At 41.6% G+C, this 22081-nt stretch overlaps 1 protein-coding gene across 1 annotated transcript; it reads left to right on the forward strand.

Annotated features, from left to right (window-relative positions):
* Positions 1 to 4982: 4982 nt before the first annotated feature.
* ETS2 (ETS proto-oncogene 2, transcription factor) lies at positions 4983 to 19314 on the forward strand. Its single transcript, XM_080613736.1, has 10 exons — positions 4983 to 5244; positions 8548 to 8619; positions 11654 to 11774; positions 13312 to 13431; positions 13913 to 14113; positions 14944 to 15027; positions 15790 to 16032; positions 16187 to 16450; positions 17158 to 17276; positions 18215 to 19314. The coding sequence occupies exons 2-10, from the start codon at positions 8548 to 8550 to the stop codon at positions 18428 to 18430; spliced, it is 1440 nt and encodes a 479-aa protein (XP_080469862.1). The 5' UTR covers positions 4983 to 5244; the 3' UTR covers positions 18431 to 19314.
* The last annotated feature ends 2767 nt before the right edge of the window (positions 19315 to 22081 follow it).

Below are 22081 nucleotides of genomic sequence, written 5' to 3' on the forward strand. Positions count from 1 at the left end.
GCCAGCATGGAACTTCTACAGCCACCACAGAATGATGCAAAACTCCTATATCTTTTGGTGATGGTGGAGGAGAAGAGAGGAACTATACTCATCACAAGATGAAGTACTGCCCTCATTGGTAAGAGAAGCATGCCGCTGCCCACATAGGCGGGAGAGCAAATGTGGTGATAGGTGATAAAGGGCACGTCACAGAGCATTGAACAGGAGTCTGTACACAAGCAAGGTAATTCTTACTTGAAACCAGCAGTACATGAAACTCAAGAGGATAAAAGAAAAAGCTAAAGGAAGCTCAAGCGTACTTTTTTGAACACAGTCATCCAAAAGCAATTATTAAACTCTACTGTTTCTGAATACACTTGGCCTTAAAACATTAACATGTGCTTTTTATTTGATGCCTCAGACTGCATGAAATGAATTAAATACACCCAAAATGGTATGAGCAATCTCTTAAGCACTAGCTAGTTTAACGACTAATCTTCTGCTTTAGCATGAAAGGTAAAGGCTTAAATTTTTCAGTCATATGAGACATCATCCCACAGTTCATGTGTTAGGCATCTCTCCCGTCCGCTGGCAACATTATTTGAGGCATGCTTATAACATTTTCACTTAACTAAAAAATCAGAAGCATAAGGCTTCAAATTTTATACTTTACAGAGCTGGCAGTTTACTTAATTTCCTTGAGTTTTATGAACGTGAAATGTAGCACTTTATGGGCAAAAAGCAGCAATTTCTGAACATGCTGACAACTTTGACATAGTATTTTTTTTTTCCACAGTAATTATTCGTGTTGGTTTGCATGTGCTTAGAATAATGACACGCACATGAATAACTTGCTACACTTTGTGACTCACTGAAATGCCTTCACAGAAATTATCCTGGTCACACTTTGTGCACCAAACACCACGGGGAGAACATTTCAGTGGGGAAGGTCAGCAGGGCTTTATTTTAACAGCAAAGAATATACATCTAAGTGAAAGGTCATTTGATACCCCGCTTTCCTGGACCCTGTATAAATATTTTGGTTTAGTTGTGTTTGAATGGCATGGTCACTGAGTTTCATCCTTTGTTTCAATCGTAATAGCGTCCTGTTTGAAGTTGCTATTTCAAACCGAAATAGCTGGGCCTTTATTTTTCAAAGACGGTATTTCCTGAGACTCTCTATGCTGTGAACTTATAGATGGTCACTACTGGAGCTTCATTGTTAATTGTCTTTTAGGGGCACAAACATACAGTCTTTTCTTTCAGGTTCAGGATGACTCTGTTTATTTATATCACTGAATGCAAATGAACAACGAGGCGTCCCCAGTACCGCAGGGATGAGAGGAAGAGTGTGAGGAGGTGATGGCCTATCAGCCATTCTGCACCCCTGAGTGCCCACCACACACCTATGGGACTCCCCTCTCAAGGGCTGCTACTGCACAGCATAGCCATGCTGCTCCCCATGGCCGCAGCAGGACAAGGAGGAGGAGGAAAACAAGTAGGAGGAGGAGAAGTAGGGACACGTGCATCCCAAACATACTCAGGTGGAGGAGCTGAGCCAACATGCAGATGAGTGCACACCACATACTTTGACGGCACGACAGGGTTTTCACTCCTGTGTGTCCTCTCCTGTGGCGCAAGAGAAATTCTGGAGGAGTAAGTCATAGGTGCTCTGCACTGCTGGCTGCAATGCAGCTCTTCCACATACCTGCCACCTCGCATTCCCTCTCTGTGCTTTACACCTCTACATTTTTAGGATCTTATTCCCCCTCTTTGTTGGCCACAGTGAGAACGTGATGTGCAGACACGGAGTGAAGCCCTCCCCTGGGATGCTCTGACCATCAGCTGCTGGTCTCCTCCTTCCTCTCTTCGCCAGTGAACTCACAAATCAGCATTGCAGCTGCTCAGATCAGAAATATGGGGCCAAACTATCACCTCAGACAACCACCCACTGCTTTCAGTGCAAATTGTCATGTACTTACATACTTAAAAAAAAAATTAACAAGATCCTTTGCCTTAATTCACTACAAGAAGGTAACTCTCCAGCATATTTCTGAGACACCATTACAGAAAAAGATAATTAAAACCCCAGAAACAACCACTTAGCACTCACTTGAAGTGTGGGTCCTCTTTCAAACAAGAAATAGATGAGCAAGAAGTACTGAAAAAAGTCTTATCTATCTGGACTACCACAGAACCCCAGTACAATGACTCTGAAGCAATTAGTTCTTTAGTCTTTATCCCTGTTCTTTCCTTTTCTCTTTGTAGCCACTTCACTCTTGAGTACCACAGTTAGTGCTCCCTCACTCCTGCAAAAAACCCCAAGAAAGCACCTGTAGGTCTGCAACAACAACAACCAATCTTGAAAGTTTGCAGCATGGTGCTGATACCATGTTTATTCTTAAGCTCACACAGAACTTCTGTCTCTCTGGCTGACAGTATGCCAACACACACATGCATAAACACATAGGTAAGAGCTAAAGAAATTGTGAAGAGGATGGGCAATTCCTAAAACAGAACAAAACAGACAGGTACGCTACAGAAGGAAAACAAAACCAAACCTATTTTTTCTTTGACTCTCTAGCTTTAGGTTGCTATGTTTTGAAAATGAGCAGTGCAGAGGGATCACAAAATTATAGAGTAACTTGGGCTGAGAGGGGTGCAGCAGGTCTCTATTCCAACCTTCAGCCAGGGTTGCTTGGGGCTTTGGCCAGTCCAGAGCAGAGACTCTCCACAGATGAAGCTTTCACTCGCACTGGGAACATTTATTTCCAAATATCCAGTTGGCATTTCCCCTGCTGCAACTGTGCACCTCTGGAAGAGTCTGGCTGGCTCTTTCTTTGCTCTAACCTCCCATTAAGTAGTTGAAAATAACAATGAGACTCCCCATTAGCCTGCTCTTCTCCAAATTAATGAAACCCAGCTCCCTTGGCCCCTCCTCATCCATCATGTGCTCCAGCCCACAAAGCATGTACCAATTCTAAGGGAGCAAAGTGCACTTGTATACTAACAATAAGTAGTATTTAATGAAATTAAATACTCTTCTGTAAGAAGAACTACTCTAAAAAATAAGGACTCTTAATAGAGAAAAACCAGGCCAAGTTAATAATTTTGCTCTGGATGCCAGAACATGAATTTAATAAGAAATAAATAACTCCCAGCTTTTCATCTTATCTTTTCGACAGATGTTTCCCCTATATAGAGGGTGGCATAATTGTTTTTGTCAGTGTTATAATTAAAATTGTTATGCAGCTGACATACAGTTTTTAATGGTTTCCCTTAGGATTATAACAGATGTTGCCTTATTAGATCAGGACTCTCCTGAAGTAAGAAATGTCGTTGGCGCAATTAAGACACTTCTCTCAAAGTAGACTGTCACAATTTGCCCAGTAACATTTGACCTTCAGGAATGGAGTATATCCCAGTGCTCTAAAGAGAAAGCTTTCTAAAGAGTTTGAAATAAATACTGGAGCATCTTTCTCCAGAGTAACAAGTTGCATGTTCCAGCTTTGGCTGTGGCCAGAAATAGCTGGAAAAATATAGAAGGAGGGAACTATGGCTTTTTAATGGCAAAAATAATCACAGCTCAGGCACATGGTAAAGGGTCAGTTGAAATCTGGTGAGGAACTGCAAAGTAGCAGTTGCTGGGCTTCTATTACAAGAAAAGTTACAACCATATGACACAAGTGTTAATTTGAAATGTTAGTTTAAATAAAGCAAGGTGTAATAGCAAGCTTAAAGAACAGCTTTTTAAGTGCAGTTTAGGTCCCTTGTGTTCACTGAAAATGTAGAGAAGTCGAGGGGGGAAACAACAAGAAACTGCAGCTCCAGATTGTTTCCTCCTTACAGCTCGGTGATTTACCAAGGACTGTATCTGTAACCTGCGAGCTGGGTGCTGCGGGGCACAGCCATACAGCTTCCCTGAGCACCCACAGCTGAAGAGCTGCTGGACAGATGGACACACGGTAGCTTCTTCCCAAGCGGAGCGTGCAGCTTGATAGCTGGCACACAGACATGTCCCACACCAAGATACTGTCAGAAACCCGCTCCAACGCACAGCCAGGCTGGGGAGCTGCAAAGCACACATGGATCGCCCCAGCTGGGAGCACACAGCGTTCAACAGCACATAAAAGCAGTCAATTGGAGGCAGTGTGACGAGAGGGTCCAGAAAGTCATATGGTTCCAACGAGCTCAGAGCAGAATAAGGCAAGCAACCCATGCCTCTGGTCTGCCTCCCTACCATCTCTCCAGCTTCTCAAGGGAAGATCACTTTGACAAATACATTTACAGAAAGTTGTTTTTCATTTTGGTGGCGTAGAGCTTCTTGCAGCTTTCCAAGGGCTACCAGATTATGTCAAGGTCTGAGGAACGCCAACACTGTTTTGGAGTTGGATCTGCAATTCACAAGATGAAACTGTCAGTGCAGCTTTCACATTGCATCCAGTTTATATTAAGAACTCCCCAAAATAATTGTAGAAGGTGCAACATGACATAAGTGCTCAATTTCCACAGCAGCAAGTACCACAGTTTACTTATGGAAACAGACTACTTATACAGATACTTGGATTTTATGGGTTCATTCTCATGACCTTATCTATCTCGAGGATGGGTGTTAATAAAAAGTAAGTATGGAAAACGTTCAGCGTGATTTATCTCCTGTATAGCCAGGAAAAAACGCAATTAAATCAGTCTCTCTCAACGAGCTAAGGCTGCCTGTTCCTGTGCTCAAGCCCTGCAGCACCAGCCGGGGGGGAGCGAGCGTCAGGGTCAGGAGAACGACACACTCTGCCGGTACCGAGGCCTCCAGCAGCACACCCGTAGCGACAGCCACGACAACAACCAGTCCCGCGGCAGCGAGAGGGGCCGGGCTTGCGGGGAGGCGGGACCAGCCGCTGCCACCTCCTCCCGCCCGCTGAAGAGCGCCTGCGAGGGCTGGCGGCGGGGCACTGCACGGCGGAGCGCGGCTGATCTCGGCTCGGCTCGGCTCGGCTTTGCACGGGGCGGCGGCATCCGCGGCTCGGCCACCAGCGCCCACACACCCGCCGCCGGGCACCCGCCTCCCGGCCCTCCTCCCGCCCCCCTTCCTCCTCCTCCAGGACTCTCAGCTGGGATCAGCTCGCCGCCGCTGTTGTTGTTGGCCGGCTCCGCCGCATCGAGGATATTTTGGCTCCCTGAGAGGCAGCGGCGCCTCTCTTTCTGGACTCTTGTACGGTACCGGTGCCGCCGCCGAGGGACGCCGAAGAGGAGGCGAGCGCCGGGGACCAGGTGAGGTGGGGACAACAGGAAGGGGGCTCCGTCACCGGCGCATCTCGGCGGCCGACCGGGGGAGCCGGGCACGGCCCTCGGCTCCTATCATGAGGGACGCGGCTGGGCCCCCTGAGCGACCTCCTCCGGGAGTATGGCGAGAGCCGCGGCCGGGGAGCGAGCAGAGCCGGCGGGCGAAGAGGGTGGCGGGAGCACCCCGTGAGGTTAACCCGGAGGCGGGCAGGCCGCGTCCGAAGCGGCGGTGGAACGGGATGCTGGGGTTGAGGCGGCTGCGCGGCCGGCAGGGAAGGGTTAATGGGCAGCGCGCGTTCTGGATTTGGTTAGTACTTTAAAGGGACTTCAAAAAAAAAACGCTGGGCTGAATGATTTCCCCATCTAACTTTAATGTGGGCGAGTGTGTCATGTGCGAAAAGTCATACGGGCTATCTCGCTCATCCCTGTTCGGGGAGCCCGAGAGCTGCACGGAGGAGCAGCGCGGCTGTGTCTTAACCTATTGGTACCAAGGTGGTTTGGCTAAAATAAAATTGCCATTTAAAAGCAAAACACCGATCAGACACCTCTCTTAAGGGTAAAAAAAAAAAAACCAAAAAACCAAGCAAACAAAAAAACCCCAACCAAAAACCAGTGGAGGTGCGTTGTGGACACTAATGTGGTTTAGTTCTCCGTGGGGATGGTTCCTAGCTGAGTCCAGCTGTGGGCAAGCACCTGGCTATTGCTGAAAAGAAGTTGATCAGAATTCAGGAGTATTAGTTAATAAGTGCCTGATCCTGTTGACCCTGTTCTGGTTCACCCACTCAGCTATGCGGGGGTGTTGGAGAATGTGTCCTGCCAGTTAAACCAATTATAGCTGGCAAGTAGCAGTCATCAGCATTAGTGGAAGAGTTGGAAGTGAGGCCCAGTCACTGCCCTAGTGTCTCTTCTGAACTGAAACAGCAGCTTTTGAAGTCCAGCAGAAAGCCGGCTTTAATCTTTTGTGTCGCAAAAAGACATACATTTCAGCTCCACTCCGTGTGATACTCTGCAAGGGTTTCAGATCTCGGGACTGGAAGCTGATACTGCAGATGGGGAGAGAACTGATATATGATGAGTAAGGGCTATAGAAATACATAAAAACATGAGGGATATGGCTGGAGGAAGGAAAAAGGAGTGTTACAGAACATACTAAAGATCTTCATGTGTTATGAGACCGGAGCTTGGTGTCTAGTTTTTCATAAGCTGTGTCGTGCCCAGGCAAGGCCACAGAACAGACAAGCAGCCTACCTTAGAGAAACGGTGCCTTGGGTTAATGAGCAATGTCGTGTAATGAAGACTTTGTGTGAACCTTTTGTCTTAGGACCCTAAAACACTTCCAAAGAAACAAAAAAAAAACTCAAGAAGGAGAGAATTATAGTCCCTCTAAGCAGTGGGGAAGTCCCTACCAGGATTGGTGTAGAGGCCAGGACTGTACATGAAAGTCAAAAATCTTATTTGTAGCTCTCACTGGGAATCAGCTCTAAAATTACTGAAAACACATATAATGCTTTCACAAATACCTTCTGATTGGTAAGGCTTGCAGCTAGTTATCCTTAGACATCAGAGCAAATTTCAAAGACAAAGCAAAGGGTGTTAGAAATTGCCGTATACTTTTTTTAAAGCCCAGCCAAATGCAAGGGTAAACAGTTGTTTAAACTGTGGCAAATTTAATGAAAAGATTAGGATGCTTGCTGAGTGAGACTCATGCTGTGTAAAATTCTTTGCTGCTCAATGAGATGTGTAATTCAGATCAAATATTTGTACATGCTATTTGAGGCAAAAACCGGCTTACAGTAGATTGTACTTTTGGGGTAGCATTAATGAAGTGTAAGTCGAATGTTCCTTTCAGAGTCAGTTGATATTTTATTTTGATGATGAGCCCCATACATCTGATAACAGTGAAGTTGAAATGGGCCTTTCAGGTTAAGGACTCTTGATTTTTTTCAAGTGATCAGCTATATAAGAAGATAAAAGGGTTCCTTGTCTTTGACTGTTGTATGTGTTTATTTTCCTCTTCATTTATATGGACAGCTTTTGAATGTGCTGTTACTTTTAGCCAAGCTTATTTGTTAAGCTCCTTATTTGCTGTCTTTTTCTGAGTTTGAGATTGTATTTTGATTTCTCCTTGTGTTAAGATGGCTTGGAAAACTTGTTTGTAATAAGTGATCAGAGTTTTGTGGAAACATTACTGGTGTCCTATGTGACTACTTAAATACAAACACACGTTTTCAGGCAGTTTCTGTGGAGCAAGATAATTTAGCCCAGTGCTGTGAAAAAGGAGAAGAAAAATTGTTGAGACAACTTGCCGCAGTGTAGTCTGATAAGGTATCATTCACCAACACCTGAATTACAGCATCATGATAAATCTGAACAATGGCCATAAAACTGGCTTTATTCTTTATGTTTGATCTCTCCCAAAGGCCAGTAAAAGGGTATGAATCTTATCACTCTTTTCCTTAAGTGATATATGGGATAACAAGTTCTGCAGCCTTCACACAACACTGTTCTTGGTAATACAGGCAATCCAGTATAGCTTTGACTTCAGTAATATGAACATATTAATGGTGGTGCCATTATCAGCACTTTAAAAAGGATGTTTTACTGAATAAGACCTCTTCAATTAAAACTTAAGCCCTCTAAAGCTTTATAAATATGCTAATCCCATGTTTACAAAATGTGCGAGATAACATGGTTGGGCGATGCTTTGCCTAGTAAAGGAAGGAGGTTGCTAATAGTGGGTATTGGCTTCAGTGATTATTCATAAAAGGGTGAAAGGGTTAGTACATGAAGGTGTATCACAGTGAGCACTGTCTCTTCTTCCTTCTTTTGAAAGCTAAAGTCCAAAGTGAATCATGGTGTGTGAGCAGGAATACAGTAAGCAAAAATAGCACAAAACTGAATGGTTAAGATAATGGGTGAAAGTTGGAAAATATCTCAAAGCAATAGATTCTTGGTGGATAAAGGACTTCTGTAGGCTTTTCAGACTGACAGTATAAGGTACTAAAATCCCTCACACTGGGTATCAGAGGCTAACCATCCTCTTGATTGCTCATTTCATAGAACTTTAACACCAGTAATGCCTGTGAAAGGTTTTCCAGTTAAAAAGCTGCGTAAGCAAGATGGGAATTGTGCCCTGTGTGGTCGGGATGTGAGCAATGAGAAGGGAAGGTTTCCCTGGATCTCATTCTGAGAGCTGTTCTGTAGCCTGTACTGAAGCAGTCAGATACGTCTGTTAATACGTTTGCTTCCTAGGTAGCAAGATTTTTCATGTGACCTTTCTCATTTTTTCAGATGAGTGATTTTGGGCTCAGGAACATGGATCAAGTAGCTCCTGTGTCTAACATGTACAGAGGAATGCTCAAGGTGAGTAATCCTGAGCTGTCGCCTTCTAAAGCCAATTGGGGCATCTCCCAGCTAATGTATTTATTGTGTTCTTATTAATACCATCACAGGAATTGTATGACCATGAACACGGATGTTCAGGTTTTATTTACTTGTAAGCTTCAATCTTCTAGAGTATTCCCACTTCTAGTAGAGGTGTGAAAGGCAGAACTGAAATAGGAAGATGTAAATCTTACACCCCCAACCCTCTCCCCCAAGGAGATTCCCTCCTTCCATCCCCAAAATCCGAAGAATTTGAAAATGAGAGGTACATAAGAAATTCATTGGAGTTGGCACAGCACTTTTGCCTAAATAAAAGTTACGGGACTGGCAGTAGGGGTGGTCTTAATATATTTAACTTGATGAGAGTGGCAAAGGGCTCTCCTGATACGACTGGTTAGATCTGATTCATTTCACCGAAGGAAAAAAAAAAAGTAGGTTATTCACTTACTGTATGCAACTATGTGAAATGGAATTCTAATACATTGTAGGAAAACAAAGACAGTTATTAAATATATTTATCTTTCAACAGATTGTGTCTGTTACCTTGCTTTGAAAGGAACTTGCAGCTGAGGACTAATGAGAGGCAGACTGTAAAGACTCGGGTCTTTAAGGGCTTCTCTTCTCCCCATTCATACAAGTTGGTTTTAAATCCCAATATCAATTTTTTTTACATGACATTGATTAATGTAAACTAAATAAAGATTAGGAAGACACTTTGCAGTCTGATTAACTTTGAGGAATGTCCATGTTTTGAAGAATGAGTTAGTGAGACTGGTATGCTAAGTTCTGTAATGCTTTACGCCCCCTCTTAGCTTATGCTCCTGCCCTCAACAACAACAAAATCCACAAGAGATCCCCAACTTAACAGCTGTGTGCTCTGTAACACAGTGGTTGTTCTAAGCAGTTATTTAGTATTCAGTTGTCATATAATTAAGTCGATGTAGAGTCCTGTATTCTACTGTTTTGTATCTTTCACATTTCTTTTTATTTTGTTCTGTAGTAATTGCTCTTCCATATGTTGGAAAACCAAATAGTACAGTTGCAGGGCAAGTAGAATTTATTGTGTATTGGGTTTTCCCCTTTTCTAGTATTAAATTAAGAACCTGCTTAAACATTAATTTTCTCCTTTTTGAAATATGAAACTAGCAGAGTATGGATTTTACTTATTCACATGCCACAGCATTTTTTCCAGTGACTCAGGATAGGGGTCAGCTATTTACACAAAAAGCAGGAGTTTCCAGATGGTGTTGAAAGAACTTGCCCTTTCTTCTAGGTACTAGTGATGAGTCAGTGCTTTTATCTAGTAATGTATAAAGAATCTTTTACTAGGAGGTTTGGCAATTGTTATTAACATGTTTCATTTAGATGTGAGCCTTTTGCGGGTTGGCTTTGGTTCTAGTTGTGGGGGTATCAACTGTACACAATTTGTCTCGGTTGGACAGTGTTCAGTAGAGATTTCTGAACCCAGTTAACTGAGGCATGGTACTGTTTATCTTTTCTTCTGTGGAGCGCATGCTTTCATAATGTGTGTACTAGGACATATTGCAGCCTGTTATAAAATACAGCCATTAAAAATATGGTTCCTTATTTCTTACTAGAGTTAATATAACTTGGGGAGATCGGGGAGGGGGGATGACACATGGCACATAAAAGGCACCTGGTGCAAAAAGACTCCAAGCCACTTGAAATTTTGTGGTGAGATAAAAAAGGAAAGGTAGGGAATGTGATGAAATGTTAATACTCATTTGTTATTCCAGTAACATAACTCAGGTTGCTTGCGCATCATAAATGAATACTGCCCTGAAAAATCTTTGCCTTGTCCTCATCTAAGTCTCCTACCTTGGCATAAGCTGGCAGACCAGTGGATGCCTAAAATAAATAAGCATTTGCAAGTTGCCTTTGTCTCCAGCTCCCTGAACTGCAGTAGCTGCTGTGAACAAACTGTAGCTTTTCAGAACAATATTCTATCCTCGGGTGCTTTTACAAATCTCAGTGGCAACTTTTATCTATCCATGCCTCTAGGTACTACAGATACAGTTTCCTTATGACCAACAGGAAAGTTGCATAAGTTGTTTTTAGATTTATTTCTTCCTCTGTTAACGTTCCCTCTGTCCCCTGAAGACTAATGTGACTTGCGGGGGGGGAATCTAGTAAAAGTACTAGTATTTCTAGCATACACAATTGACACAAGTCAAGTTTGAAAGAAATTAGGCTTTCAAAATATAACAATATTTATTGAATGTTGCCAACGTATTAGTAGAATCCACTCTATCTGGAACATTTTTATCAGTCCTGTTCATCCCTTTGTGTATAATGAAACTAGCAGTGTTTCACTGAGCACTTGAAAGACTGCAGAATGTCGTAGCTGGCAAATGCAATAACTCACAAGTATAAAAGTCACAGCAAAGGAGTAATATCTGTCTGCAGGTCCTGTAAGGCTGACTGTATGGCTTCAAGTGATATGGTTGAGATTAAATCTTTCCTTTATTTAAAAAAAAAAACAAAAACAAACAAAAAAAAAAACCAAACCAGAATAAATCTACTCAAGGTGTTGCACTGGCAATTGTTTTTCCGTAAGTTATTGATCCTGCCTCTGCCATCAAGTATTCATCAAGTGAATAGTCAATTTCAAGGGTTAAGGAAATAAGGATTTCTTTAAAATATACCTAGAAATAAATAAATAGCTGTACACATACATGTGCATTCCCTATTGTTAAAAGCCTCATTTGCAGGAAAACTAAGAATATCCTTACTTGGCTTTACTGCAACCTGCAGAACATGCCACCTACCTAGCACTGTGGTCTGAACATTGTGTTTTGTGTTAATGTACAACAAGCTATGCTATCATTGTGTTTATATTTCAAAGGTACAAGTTAGCTGGTGGAAGGTAGTAGTTGTGCATGGTTTCCAAATCTAGCAAACCTGACCCAGCCACTTTCCAGTAGTGAAGTTGATAGTGCTCTAGCAAAATGCTCACATTGTTTATATTTTTGTTTATTGTGTTGCTTTTCAGCGTCAGCCAGCATTTGACACCTTTGATAGCTCAAACTCTCTTTTTGCTGGATATTTTTTCTCACTAAATGAAGATCAGACTCTTCAGGAAGTGCCAACAGGATTTGATTCTACTTCTTACGGTAACTCTTGACTTTGTTCCTTAGTCCAGTCAGCAGATCAGAAATTTGTGGGGTCTAAATACCAATTCATGGCTATGCTCTTACATGGATTTCCCAAAAAAGAAGTGGTTTAGTACACAGAATTCTGTGTACATGTTTTATTTTACCCATGGGAGCTGTTCTGTGGATAGTTGCTATTCTCTGCACTGAAAAGGAATGGGAACTGAGGTTCAGTAGCCTAATAGACTGATGGTCCCTGGAAGAAGCCTTAGTAGGTATAAAAACAGAACTAAGAGAATTTAAAAATAAATTAATAATCTTATGTGTATTTAAACTTGCAACATCTCAACCATAATCAAAATGCAAGTATTCTGCAAGCTCCTTTCTTGAAAACTGTGGAGGTAAATCCCAGTGTGTTTTACTCAATACATTAAAAACCAGGGGTGGAGATGTTTACAGATCCTTTTTTTTATTATTGTGTCTGTGTGTAGGACAAACCTACCAAGGGTTCTCTACAAATCCTTGCCTGAAATCCCTGACAAAACATGAGGGCTTATCTGAAATGTAGACATTTTACTCTATGTTGCCTTTATCTCCCCTTGGGGAAGGAAAAACACCCAACCCTCAAGCCTCTGAAAAGCAGTCCTTTGTTCTAATGTGATTCTAATCAGTCACCCGCTTTGGTCAGCAAAGCAAGTCCCAGCAGATATTGAGCATGGGTGTGGTAAAAATAGAAGTTAAGCACTGGTTGGTAATGAGCTCCACTTGCTGGGTCAAGTGGAGCCTGTAGACAGTCTAGGAAAACGAGAAGAGCTGCACAGCTTTATAAACTGACTTGGAGTCTGACAAGTTCATCACCTTCTTATACCCTGCCACCGTTACATGCCTCTGATGCAGCCTCTGAGCTCCTCCAAATGCAACCTGCGTGTGAGTTCTTAGAGGCTCTTGAATGTTCAGGAATGCCAGTTGTGAATTGCTGAAGTTGTCTTCAAATTTCCCTCAGCTTAATGGTCCTGATCACAAAGTATCAGTAAAAGGCTTCCTAATCTGAAACACTGCTTTCTATTCCATTGGAATAAATAGTGCAAGCTGGTTCTTCACAACCCCACTATCAGTTACGTAGCTCTCAAACTAAATGAAGACTGTCTGGTGTTATAAGGAAGTCTGAGGTCAAGCTATAGATGACAAAATGGGAATAAGCAGTCTTATATTTCCTTAAAAAAAGAAAAAGTAAAGTTTCCCTGCAGGAAAGGCCCCTTATGTAAGTACCAAGAGTAAAGGAGGATCATGGAAAGCTGCAAAACTTTAATTTAGCATGATGCAACTTCTATCAAACTAGTAGCACAGAGATTTTAGCATTGATATATTAAGTCAAAGAATATATCAGAAAATCATTTATGCTGTTGGTTTCTGGGTTTAAAATACCTAGTTTCCAGCATGCTTTTCTTAGTCTTCAAACAGTGCAGCAAAAACCTGTTAGTCCTTTCACTGGCCTAAAAGTTAATGTATTTTTTTCTTTTTTCTTTTTTTTTTCCTCCACCCCTTTTCTTTCTTTTAGAGTCTAACAACTGTGAATTGCCTCTGTTAACCCCGTGCAGTAAGGCTGTGATGAGTCAGGCCTTGAAAGATACTTTCAGTGGTTTCACAAAGGAACAGTGTCGGCTGGGTATCCCAAATAGTAAGTGTTTTCTATTTATAAGCTTTTTTTGTTTTTAATGCTAAGGAGGGGGCTGAATAGCGGCTCTTTCAAAAGAGAAAGAATGATGTCAGTAGGAAATACAAGAATGGATCCTGTGTGAATCTGGCACAGCTTGACTTGGAAAGACCAGACTTGCTGGTATTAAAAATGGGTGCATGAAGAGCTCATGCTTTGGCAGCATAAGAGAAAATCGAGTAAGCTGAGGACATCTCTGATTACAAGTGAATGCAGAAGAGCAATAGAGGACTCTTTTCGTTCATTTTTTTGTGGTTTTTTTTTTTGTTTGCTTGTGTTTTTTTGGTTTTTTTTTGTTTTTTTTTAATTCAGAATAGGTTCATTCTGAATTCATTCAAAACTAAGTAAGTTGGGTAAACAGTTTTGTTCATTCACTGCTTTCTAATGAAGATTATTTGACAAAGGTCAGGAGTTATCTCTAAATGCTTGATACTTTGTCTTGCAGATCCCTGGTTGTGGACTGAACAGCAAGTTTGCCAATGGCTTTCATGGGCTACTAATGAGTTTAGCTTGGTAAATGTGAACTTCCATCAGTTTCTTATGAGTGGCCAAGACTTGTGCAACCTGGGCAAGGAGCGTTTCCTGGAATTGGCACCTGACTATGTGGGTGATATTCTGTGGGAACACCTGGAACAGATGATAAAAGGTAATTATAGAGTCAGAAAGCTTTTGTTTTAAGGTTCTTCTAATAGAAACACAAATGGGACTCTTTCAACATTTGTTTCACTATGAAGGGCTTTTATTACATGTGAAGACTCAAAATGAACTTTAAAACTTAGTTCTGATAATGCTTTTATTAACCATTAATAAATTCTTGGTATACAAAGCACATACATATATCTGCAGAAATCTTTTGGTATTCAGGCTGAATACTATTGTGGTCAGGTTTTATTTGGAATAATCATTGAAATGAGATTAGGATAAGACTACTGTAATACCCCATTTAAAAAGATAACCAAGAGTTGCACAAAATTTGTTCAGTTCCCATTACAAGTTTTTGGCTTTGTTCTTTTAATGTAGTGTTTTGAGGTAATTCAATGAATGAATATCAAAAAGTCAGAGACACCTGCAGGTGTCTCAAGTGGGCACTGATGGTATTGCTAAAACCCTACCTGCAGTGCTTTGTGAAGTCCATGAGGTTTGGAGTGTAGCATTTTTGGTAGTTGCGTACATTAAGGACTTGGACTTTAAAATACACTGCAGTTATGTTGTTTCTAAGTTTTATGTTAAAATTCAATTGGTATGATGGTTTTCAAGCCTGTTGGAAATCGGGTAGGTGTTTTGGTGTGGTGTTTTTTTTTTTTCAAGAGAGAGAATGCAGTGGAGTGTGTTTGTAAAAATTACGTGAATGATGAGCCCAAAATATCCATGAGAGTTGGAAGCTTTTTGTGGCCCACAGGTCAGATGTATAAAACTATAAAACCAAATTAAAGTTTGTTTTGGTTTGTTTTTTTTTTCCCTCTCTTCTCTTCCCAGACAGCCAAGAGAAGACACAGGATCAGTATGTGGAGAACTCTCATCTCACCTCAGTTCCTCACTGGGTCAATAATAATTCCTTAAGTAAGTATTTTATGAAATTTGACGTTTTACATCCCTGCTTACTGTAATCGTGTCACAGATCCCAAACAAAAAAGCGTACCGGAATAGTCACTGTGCTTGAAGAGAGCACTTGACTTCAATTGCTACAGCCTTTTTTCCTAGTATTGTTTAACTGTCATCTAATTCATATCAGAAGTCTTTTGAAGAGCAAAGGCTTTGAGAAAATCAAATTTCCTCTTGGTACGCCAAAGCCTACATCTGTGGAGCAGAATGGCTGCTCCCACTTCTGGCAAACACTGTCAAAAACTAGCATCACTGGGGAGCAGTAAGAGCTATATTTAGGCTTTTCTGAAGACTCTGGAAGTGAAATTTACCTTTTCAAAGTGTGTGGGACGCAGTGCTAGCTCCCTTTGATTAGTGTTGTATTTCATTCTACCATAGTCAATCTCCAGCTCAACCTTACTATACCACTTAACGATGAGGGCCTTACTCAAAACCATTTAAGCTTCTTTAGCTTTTTCTGTAGCCCTGTAGTTTCCTTGAAGAACAAATAATAGACGTATTTGTGGTCAGCAGGTTACAGAGGGAGTTTTACAGAATCTGATTTGAAGCCCATTAAATGGGGATCTTCTTACTGACTTCAGTAGATCATCTGTCTTTCTCTTAGATATTCATGGGTAAATTATTTCTTCGTGGCACAAATGTAGTGAGGCGCAAGAGGTGTATTAGTCTAAGGGTCTGCAGGGCAAATCATCTAATTAATTCTTTTATTTCTTTCTTCAGCTGTAAATGTAGATCAGAACTCCTATGGTATGCAAATGCCTGGATACCCTAAAGCCCTCAGTTATCCCAAACCTAGCCTCCTGGCTGATGTCTGTCAGACTTCCACAGGACCGAATCTCCTTAATCCAGAACAAGACTTTTCATTGTTTCCTAAAACCCAAGCAGATGCTGTTGGTGTCAACTACTGTGCGGTAAATCAAGATTTCCCAAGAAGCAATCTGAACTTGCTCATAGATAATTCTGGTGAGTTGTCATCTGCATAACTGTGGGTCTGAGGCCATATTCTGTATGGCTTTTCCTCCTTTCTATAATTGATATATACAAGCTAGATTGAGTAGGATAAAAAAACCCTAACCAATCCCAACACTGTTTTTGTTTGTTTGTTTGTTTTATAAAGGTAAGCTTAGAGAACATGAATCTAGTGACAGTGGTGCAGAAAGTTATGAAAGCTCAGATTCAATGCTACAGTCCTGGAACAGCCAGTCGTCATTAGTGGATTTACAGCGTGTGCCATCCTATGAGAGTTTTGAAGATGACTGTAGCCAGTCCTTGTGTCTGAGCAAACCTACAATGTCTTTCAAAGACTATATTCAAGAACGAAGTGATCCTGTAGAGCAAGGGAAACCAGTTATACCGGCAGCAATCCTAGCTGGCTTTACTGGTAAGTAGTGAAGCAAAATGGTCACTCCTATTCCTATGTAGCATCAATATTCTCTATAAATATGTACTTTGTTGGTAGTTGTATAGTTGTAAAGTATGCCTTGCAATGTAGTCAAGAGGCCACGACTCTAAGAGCTTCATTTTTAAATGTTACTGAAGAAAGTCTCATAGATCTATCCATCTAAAGCAAGGACAAGCAGGTGTGCCAGAACACTTAAAAATCAAATGCACTTTTTGGTCTGTTTGAAAAAGAGGGAAACTTGGAAATGAAACTACTATACTTGGGAGTTTCTGCAGGTGTTGGCTTGCCTGTTAAGAACTTGTTCCTACAGTCCTTGCCGAAATCTGGCTTTAGAACTCTTGCCAAGCCAGGGACTGCAGGACAAGCCCTGGAGCTTTGAATGCAGCTGATGGGAGGTGGGAGTGAGGGCTAAGGAATCCATATGAAAGGGAAAGCCATACCTTGTGTCAAATCCTGTGTTTCCATGGAAAAGTAGACTTTCAATTTTAACATGTATGGAAGCAGATTTGTGTTACAGAGAAAAACCTTAGGTTTTTTGCTAAAAAAAAAAAAAAAAAGAAAGAAAAAAAGATCAGAGTAATTACAAGATCTATCCTGAGGTAAGAGTATGGTTACATACACCAGTTATGGCAAGAGCTTGCAGAAGTATTAATTGTGGCTTCTCCCCACCCTCTCTTTCTCAATAGGCAGTGGACCTATACAGCTATGGCAATTCCTTCTGGAGCTACTGACTGACAAGTCATGTCAGTCATTCATTAGCTGGACAGGAGATGGATGGGAATTTAAACTTGCTGACCCAGATGAGGTATGTGGCTAGCTGTGGTGAACACAAACATTTACAGTCTGATCCACCATCTGGGGGCCTAGTCTTGAATATAAAGCATTTGCATGATCAGAAACTTGCTGAAATCTCATCTGCAAATGCTTTATTATACAGTTAGGATTGCTGCGGAATGTTTCCCCCTCTCCTCCCACCCAAGGATATTAGCATTTGGTTGTAGTTAGGAGAGCAAGTTTTATAGCTTGAAATTTAAAGGTAGTATATCAAGTTTGTTCTTCAGACAGTGGAATACCGTAGATTAGTTTATTGGATGTAGTTGAATCAACAATGCCTTGGATTGCACAAAGGCATGGGGAAAATGCCTTCTGCCTATTGCTGTTCTTTTAGATGCACAGTAAGTGCCACTTTTGAAATATTTTGGGAAGTTAGAGCTTTAGTCATTAAAAATAAACAGAATGCATTTTCTGATACTGTAACCAGCAGGACAGTTATTGTATCAAGGGATGTGGTACAAAGGCTTTATTTAAAAAAAAAAAAAAAAAGAAAAAAAGAGCAGAAATCATTTACCCCAACGAACTTCGTCTCATTCAGGTTCCAGTTAAAGACCTGTCCTGTGCTGCTCAATAGCAAATTAACAGTTAAGTGGTGTCCTCTTGAGAGAGAGGAGACTATAGCTCCTGTAAACTTGATCTCCTTAAACACATTTTGACCTATCCACTAGAAATAGCTATCCTTTTCACTGATATCAGCCACTTTCTCCTGAAGCTGCTACTGATAATTTCCTGAGGTATGTTCAGTTGTGGGGTCAGTCACCAGCTCTTCTCTTATCTGAGTTTGGGACATCCAAAGCAAGTAAAATGCTGTGACTGAAAAAGGGCTTTGATAACTGTTTATCAGCCACCAACTAGAAGAACATGACTTGAATAAACCCTTTGCATTTTGCTTTCTTTTTGGACTGCCAGGTGGCACGGAGGTGGGGAAGGAGAAAAAACAAGCCAAAAATGAACTATGAGAAGCTCAGCCGAGGCCTACGCTACTATTATGACAAGAACATCATCCACAAGACTTCAGGGAAACGCTACGTGTATCGCTTCGTGTGTGACCTGCAGAATCTGCTGGGGTACACAGCAGAGGAGCTGCACGCAATGCTGGGGGTGCAGCCCGACACGGAGGACTGAGCCCAATAACGTGATGCTGCAGGGGCGAAGATCACGTGTTGGGACTGTGTCTGGGAACCGTCGGTAGTAGTCAGTTCTTCTGCCTGTTCAGATGGCTGCAACTGTTGGGAAATAAGGACCTTACCCGATTTTTGTAACCAGGGAGAGCTGGAAGGAAGTGGCCTTATTTCATCAGTGGCTTTGGGTGTTGCCATGTCAGGCACTTGAGTAGCATGGAAGTCGGCACAGACCCTAGCTCTGTTATGAAAACATGGAAATGCTCTTGGGTTAAGCATTTCGACTACCTGTACTGCCGTATAAAGTGTTTTGGCTACTTACACTGCCGTGTAAAACGGGGTTGGCTTTAAAACCAAAGGTTGGATGAGAAACCAGTGATGCAGCAGAACTGTTGCTCAGATATTTTAAAATACCATCGTCCTTGCTTACATGTACTATAATGCAATTTATAAAAAAAACAGCAACAAAAAAAAGACCCCAACAAAGGTAATTTATTTTAAATGAGCAGTAAGGAGAATTGATATTAGTTTTGTTCTAAAGCGCGTTTTATGATTATTGTTATTATTATTGTTCCTCCAGAGATGTGCTGCATAGGTACATAAACACTCTGTGTCCAAAACCAGATGTAGCAACCGTTAACAAAAGAAAAGACCCTGTAAAGAAGGGAAGGAAAATCGTACCATTTCAATATTCAGTTTGTATATATTCTGTGATTCTTTTTGAAACTCTGTAATGTTCCTATTTAACAGATACTGTATAGTGTAAATTAAACTAATTGTGTGTGTGTTTTGACATAGGATGAATGTAAACTTATCAAATGGATTTTTTTCATGTTTGTCTAGGATATGCAACCTTCTGCAAATATTTAATTGGCCTGAGAGACAACATAAGTGCTCAGTGTGCATGCATATGGTATGCCTACGATATGAAATGGGGGGGTGGGGAGGGAGGGCTGGCTCAGTATTTTGCCAAGACTGAAGTTGGCAATTCTTTGTGCATTTTGGCATTTTTACAAGAAACTGATGTTATATTCTGGGACATAAAGGGCCTGTTTGTGGTTTCTTCTGTAACTGAAAATGAAAATATTAATACGGCTAAAATTACCTTTTTTCTTTATAAATGGCATCTGTTTTTCGACTTCTATGCATGTCCTCTGAAAAAAAATTTATATACAAGCCTTATTTTTTCAGTTGACTTGTCTCTTCCTGCAGTTTATCCTGTATGATTAAAATATGAATTCTATTTTTGGAAATAACTGTGACTCCTTTTCAAAGATCAGGAGGGATTTATGTAGCAGCTATTTTTACTGCAAAAGGAAAAAAAAAAAAAAAGGAAAAATTCACTGGAAAAATGTACTTTGTAAGAAAGCTTTATTTTTTATCTGAGCTTGATGTACATTTAATTGTGTTGTACAGTGTGAGAGGTTTAAAAATGAGTGAGTCTTCATTAAAACCTCTTGAATAAGAAAATGGTGCATGTGCTCTTTGAAACTTCCCAAATTAGAGAAGTTCCTTTTTTTTGTTTATTTGTTGGTTCAACCATTGTCCATTCAACCACCACCCTCACTCTCTGCAGGATTAAAAAGCCTCAAACAGATCTACAACCCACCACCCAAACAGCCAAACTTATACTGGGAGGGAGCTTGATTCTGCAAAAGTGCATAGGGTGATGGTTTGAGTCGGAAGGGACCTTAAAGCTCATCCAGTTCCAACCCCCTGCCATAGGCAGGGACACCTTCCACTAGACCAGATGCTCAAAGCCCTGTTCAACCTGGCCTTGAACACTGCCAGGGATGGGGCAGCCACAGCTTCTCTGGGCAACCTGTGCCAGTGTCTCACCACCTTCACAGGGAAGAACTTCTTCCTAATGTCTAATCTTAAATCTATCCTCTTTCAGTTTAAAGCCATTCCCCCTTGTCCTGTCACTACGTGCCCTTGTATGAAGTCCTGCTTCAGATTTCTTGTAGGCTCCCTTTAGGTACTGGAAGCTGCCCTAAGGTCTCCCTTAGAGCCTTCTCTTCTCCAGGCTGAACAACCCCAACTCTCTCAGCTGATCTCCGTAGGAGAGGTGATCCAGACCTTCTATACTTTTTTCCATTCCTCTACCTTACAGAAAAGCAGGAAATGTGAAAACATTTGCTCTTAAGCACATATTTAAAAACCAGAAAATGTGGTTATTAATAAAAATGGTGCTTCCACTAGGCTTTTTGATCTTTCTACCAAACTGTGGCTGTGTCTTGATGTCGCTTTCAGTGTAGTCACCCTATTTTGGCAGCGTGTTAAAAATTTGGAGAGAAAGGATGTGGTTTTTTTCTGAGGATGTGCCTTTCTAAATGGAGGGATCTGAAAGAGTAGCTGTGAGTCTTGCAGCATGCCCCTGGTCTCCCCTGAACAGTTGCAGACACTGTCCTTCTGCCTTGCTTTTCATTGTCCCTGTGAAGGAAAAGAAGCTTCCCACATCATTCCTCCTTTCACATCCACCACTGCTGCAGGTTTAGGTGCATCTCAGTGGGTGCTAACACACAAACTGGTCTCACACTAAAGATGAAGAGGATGTAAGGGCATAGAGAGCTGCACACCCATGAGCTAAGCCAGAACTTGGCACCAAGTGGAAAAAGTCCCCTCAAACCAACAAGTTTTCCTGGGCTTTGGGTAACATCCTTGAAAACATAGTGCTATGTGTTACCTGCCTTTCAGCTGTGATCCTAACCAGGGGAAGATACCTTATTTGGCAGGAAATAATGTATGGTTGGTCTGTCACAATGAAATTGTTGGGGCTTTTTCCCTGTGTGTCTTTCTCATGCCGTGGCTGCAGAGCCCGAATCATCCTCTCAACCTGTACGAGTTTCGTTTTCAATCTGTTTTCCCTGAACACAGAACTGTTTCTTCATTTAGAATGAAAGTTTACTTGCCTCTTGAGTCGCAACTTGAGCTGCCTCTTGAACAATGCTAGCTTCAACCTAGAGACTAAAGGGAAGTTGTTTATTTCCCCCCGTCAGCAGGAAAAGAAATTTCATGATAACAGAAGCAATGAAACATCCTGACACGCAACCCATGCTAGTGTGCCTTCCAGAGGCAAAATCTGGTGTCCTGTACTGGGTCAGGACAATGCAGTGGTCCAAGTTGTAACCCAGTGTGACCCAGAAGACAATTATTAAAGGGTATTTTGTCATAGCGCAGGCAGAGAACACCACTCTATTTTCTCAGCCACCCGGCATCAAAGAGGCTGTTGAAAGCAGTCTGGCTAAATTCTTCAGGACATGCTTCTCTGCCCTTCCAGCTGCCAGCTTTCCTCATGAGACAGCAGTCAAAATAAAGTCTTGCAGTTGGCACCTACCCATGGTTGGCACGTCACCTCTAATAACAAAGTTTGACTTCAAAGCCTTCTTTGCTCTTTTTTAAAATTTATTATTTTTTAAATTTATTATTTTTTAAAAAGGTAAAATCCCATCCTAAGTGAAGCAACACCTCCGGGCTGGGGAATCTTGTGAGCCACAAACACTCCATGTCGAGGAGGCTATTCTGGGAAACATCTGTCTGCTGCACCCTATTCCTGCACTCCCCTTAGGTCTTAGCTGTCAGCCACCGCCAGGCACAGGTTAGGAGCATGAGAAATGGGGCAGATGATAGATCATTTATCCCAGTACTGTATCTC

Source organism: Psittacula echo, assembly GCF_963264785.1.
Source record: "Psittacula echo genome assembly, chromosome: 3".
Lineage (NCBI taxonomy): Eukaryota > Metazoa > Chordata > Aves > Psittaciformes > Psittacidae > Psittacula > Psittacula echo.

Excerpts from the sequence above, each read along its gene's own strand:
- ETS2 (XM_080613736.1), top strand. The coding sequence starts at position 8,548 with ATGAGTGATTTTGGGCTCAGGAACATGGATCAAGTAGCTCCTGTGTCT. Across the intron at positions 14,114-14,943 it reads CCTGGAACAGATGATAAAAG|ACAGCCAAGAGAAGACACAG; the intron begins GTAATTATAGAG and ends TTCTCTTCCCAG. Across the intron at positions 15,028-15,789 it reads GGTCAATAATAATTCCTTAA|CTGTAAATGTAGATCAGAAC; the intron begins GTAAGTATTTTA and ends TTCTTTCTTCAG.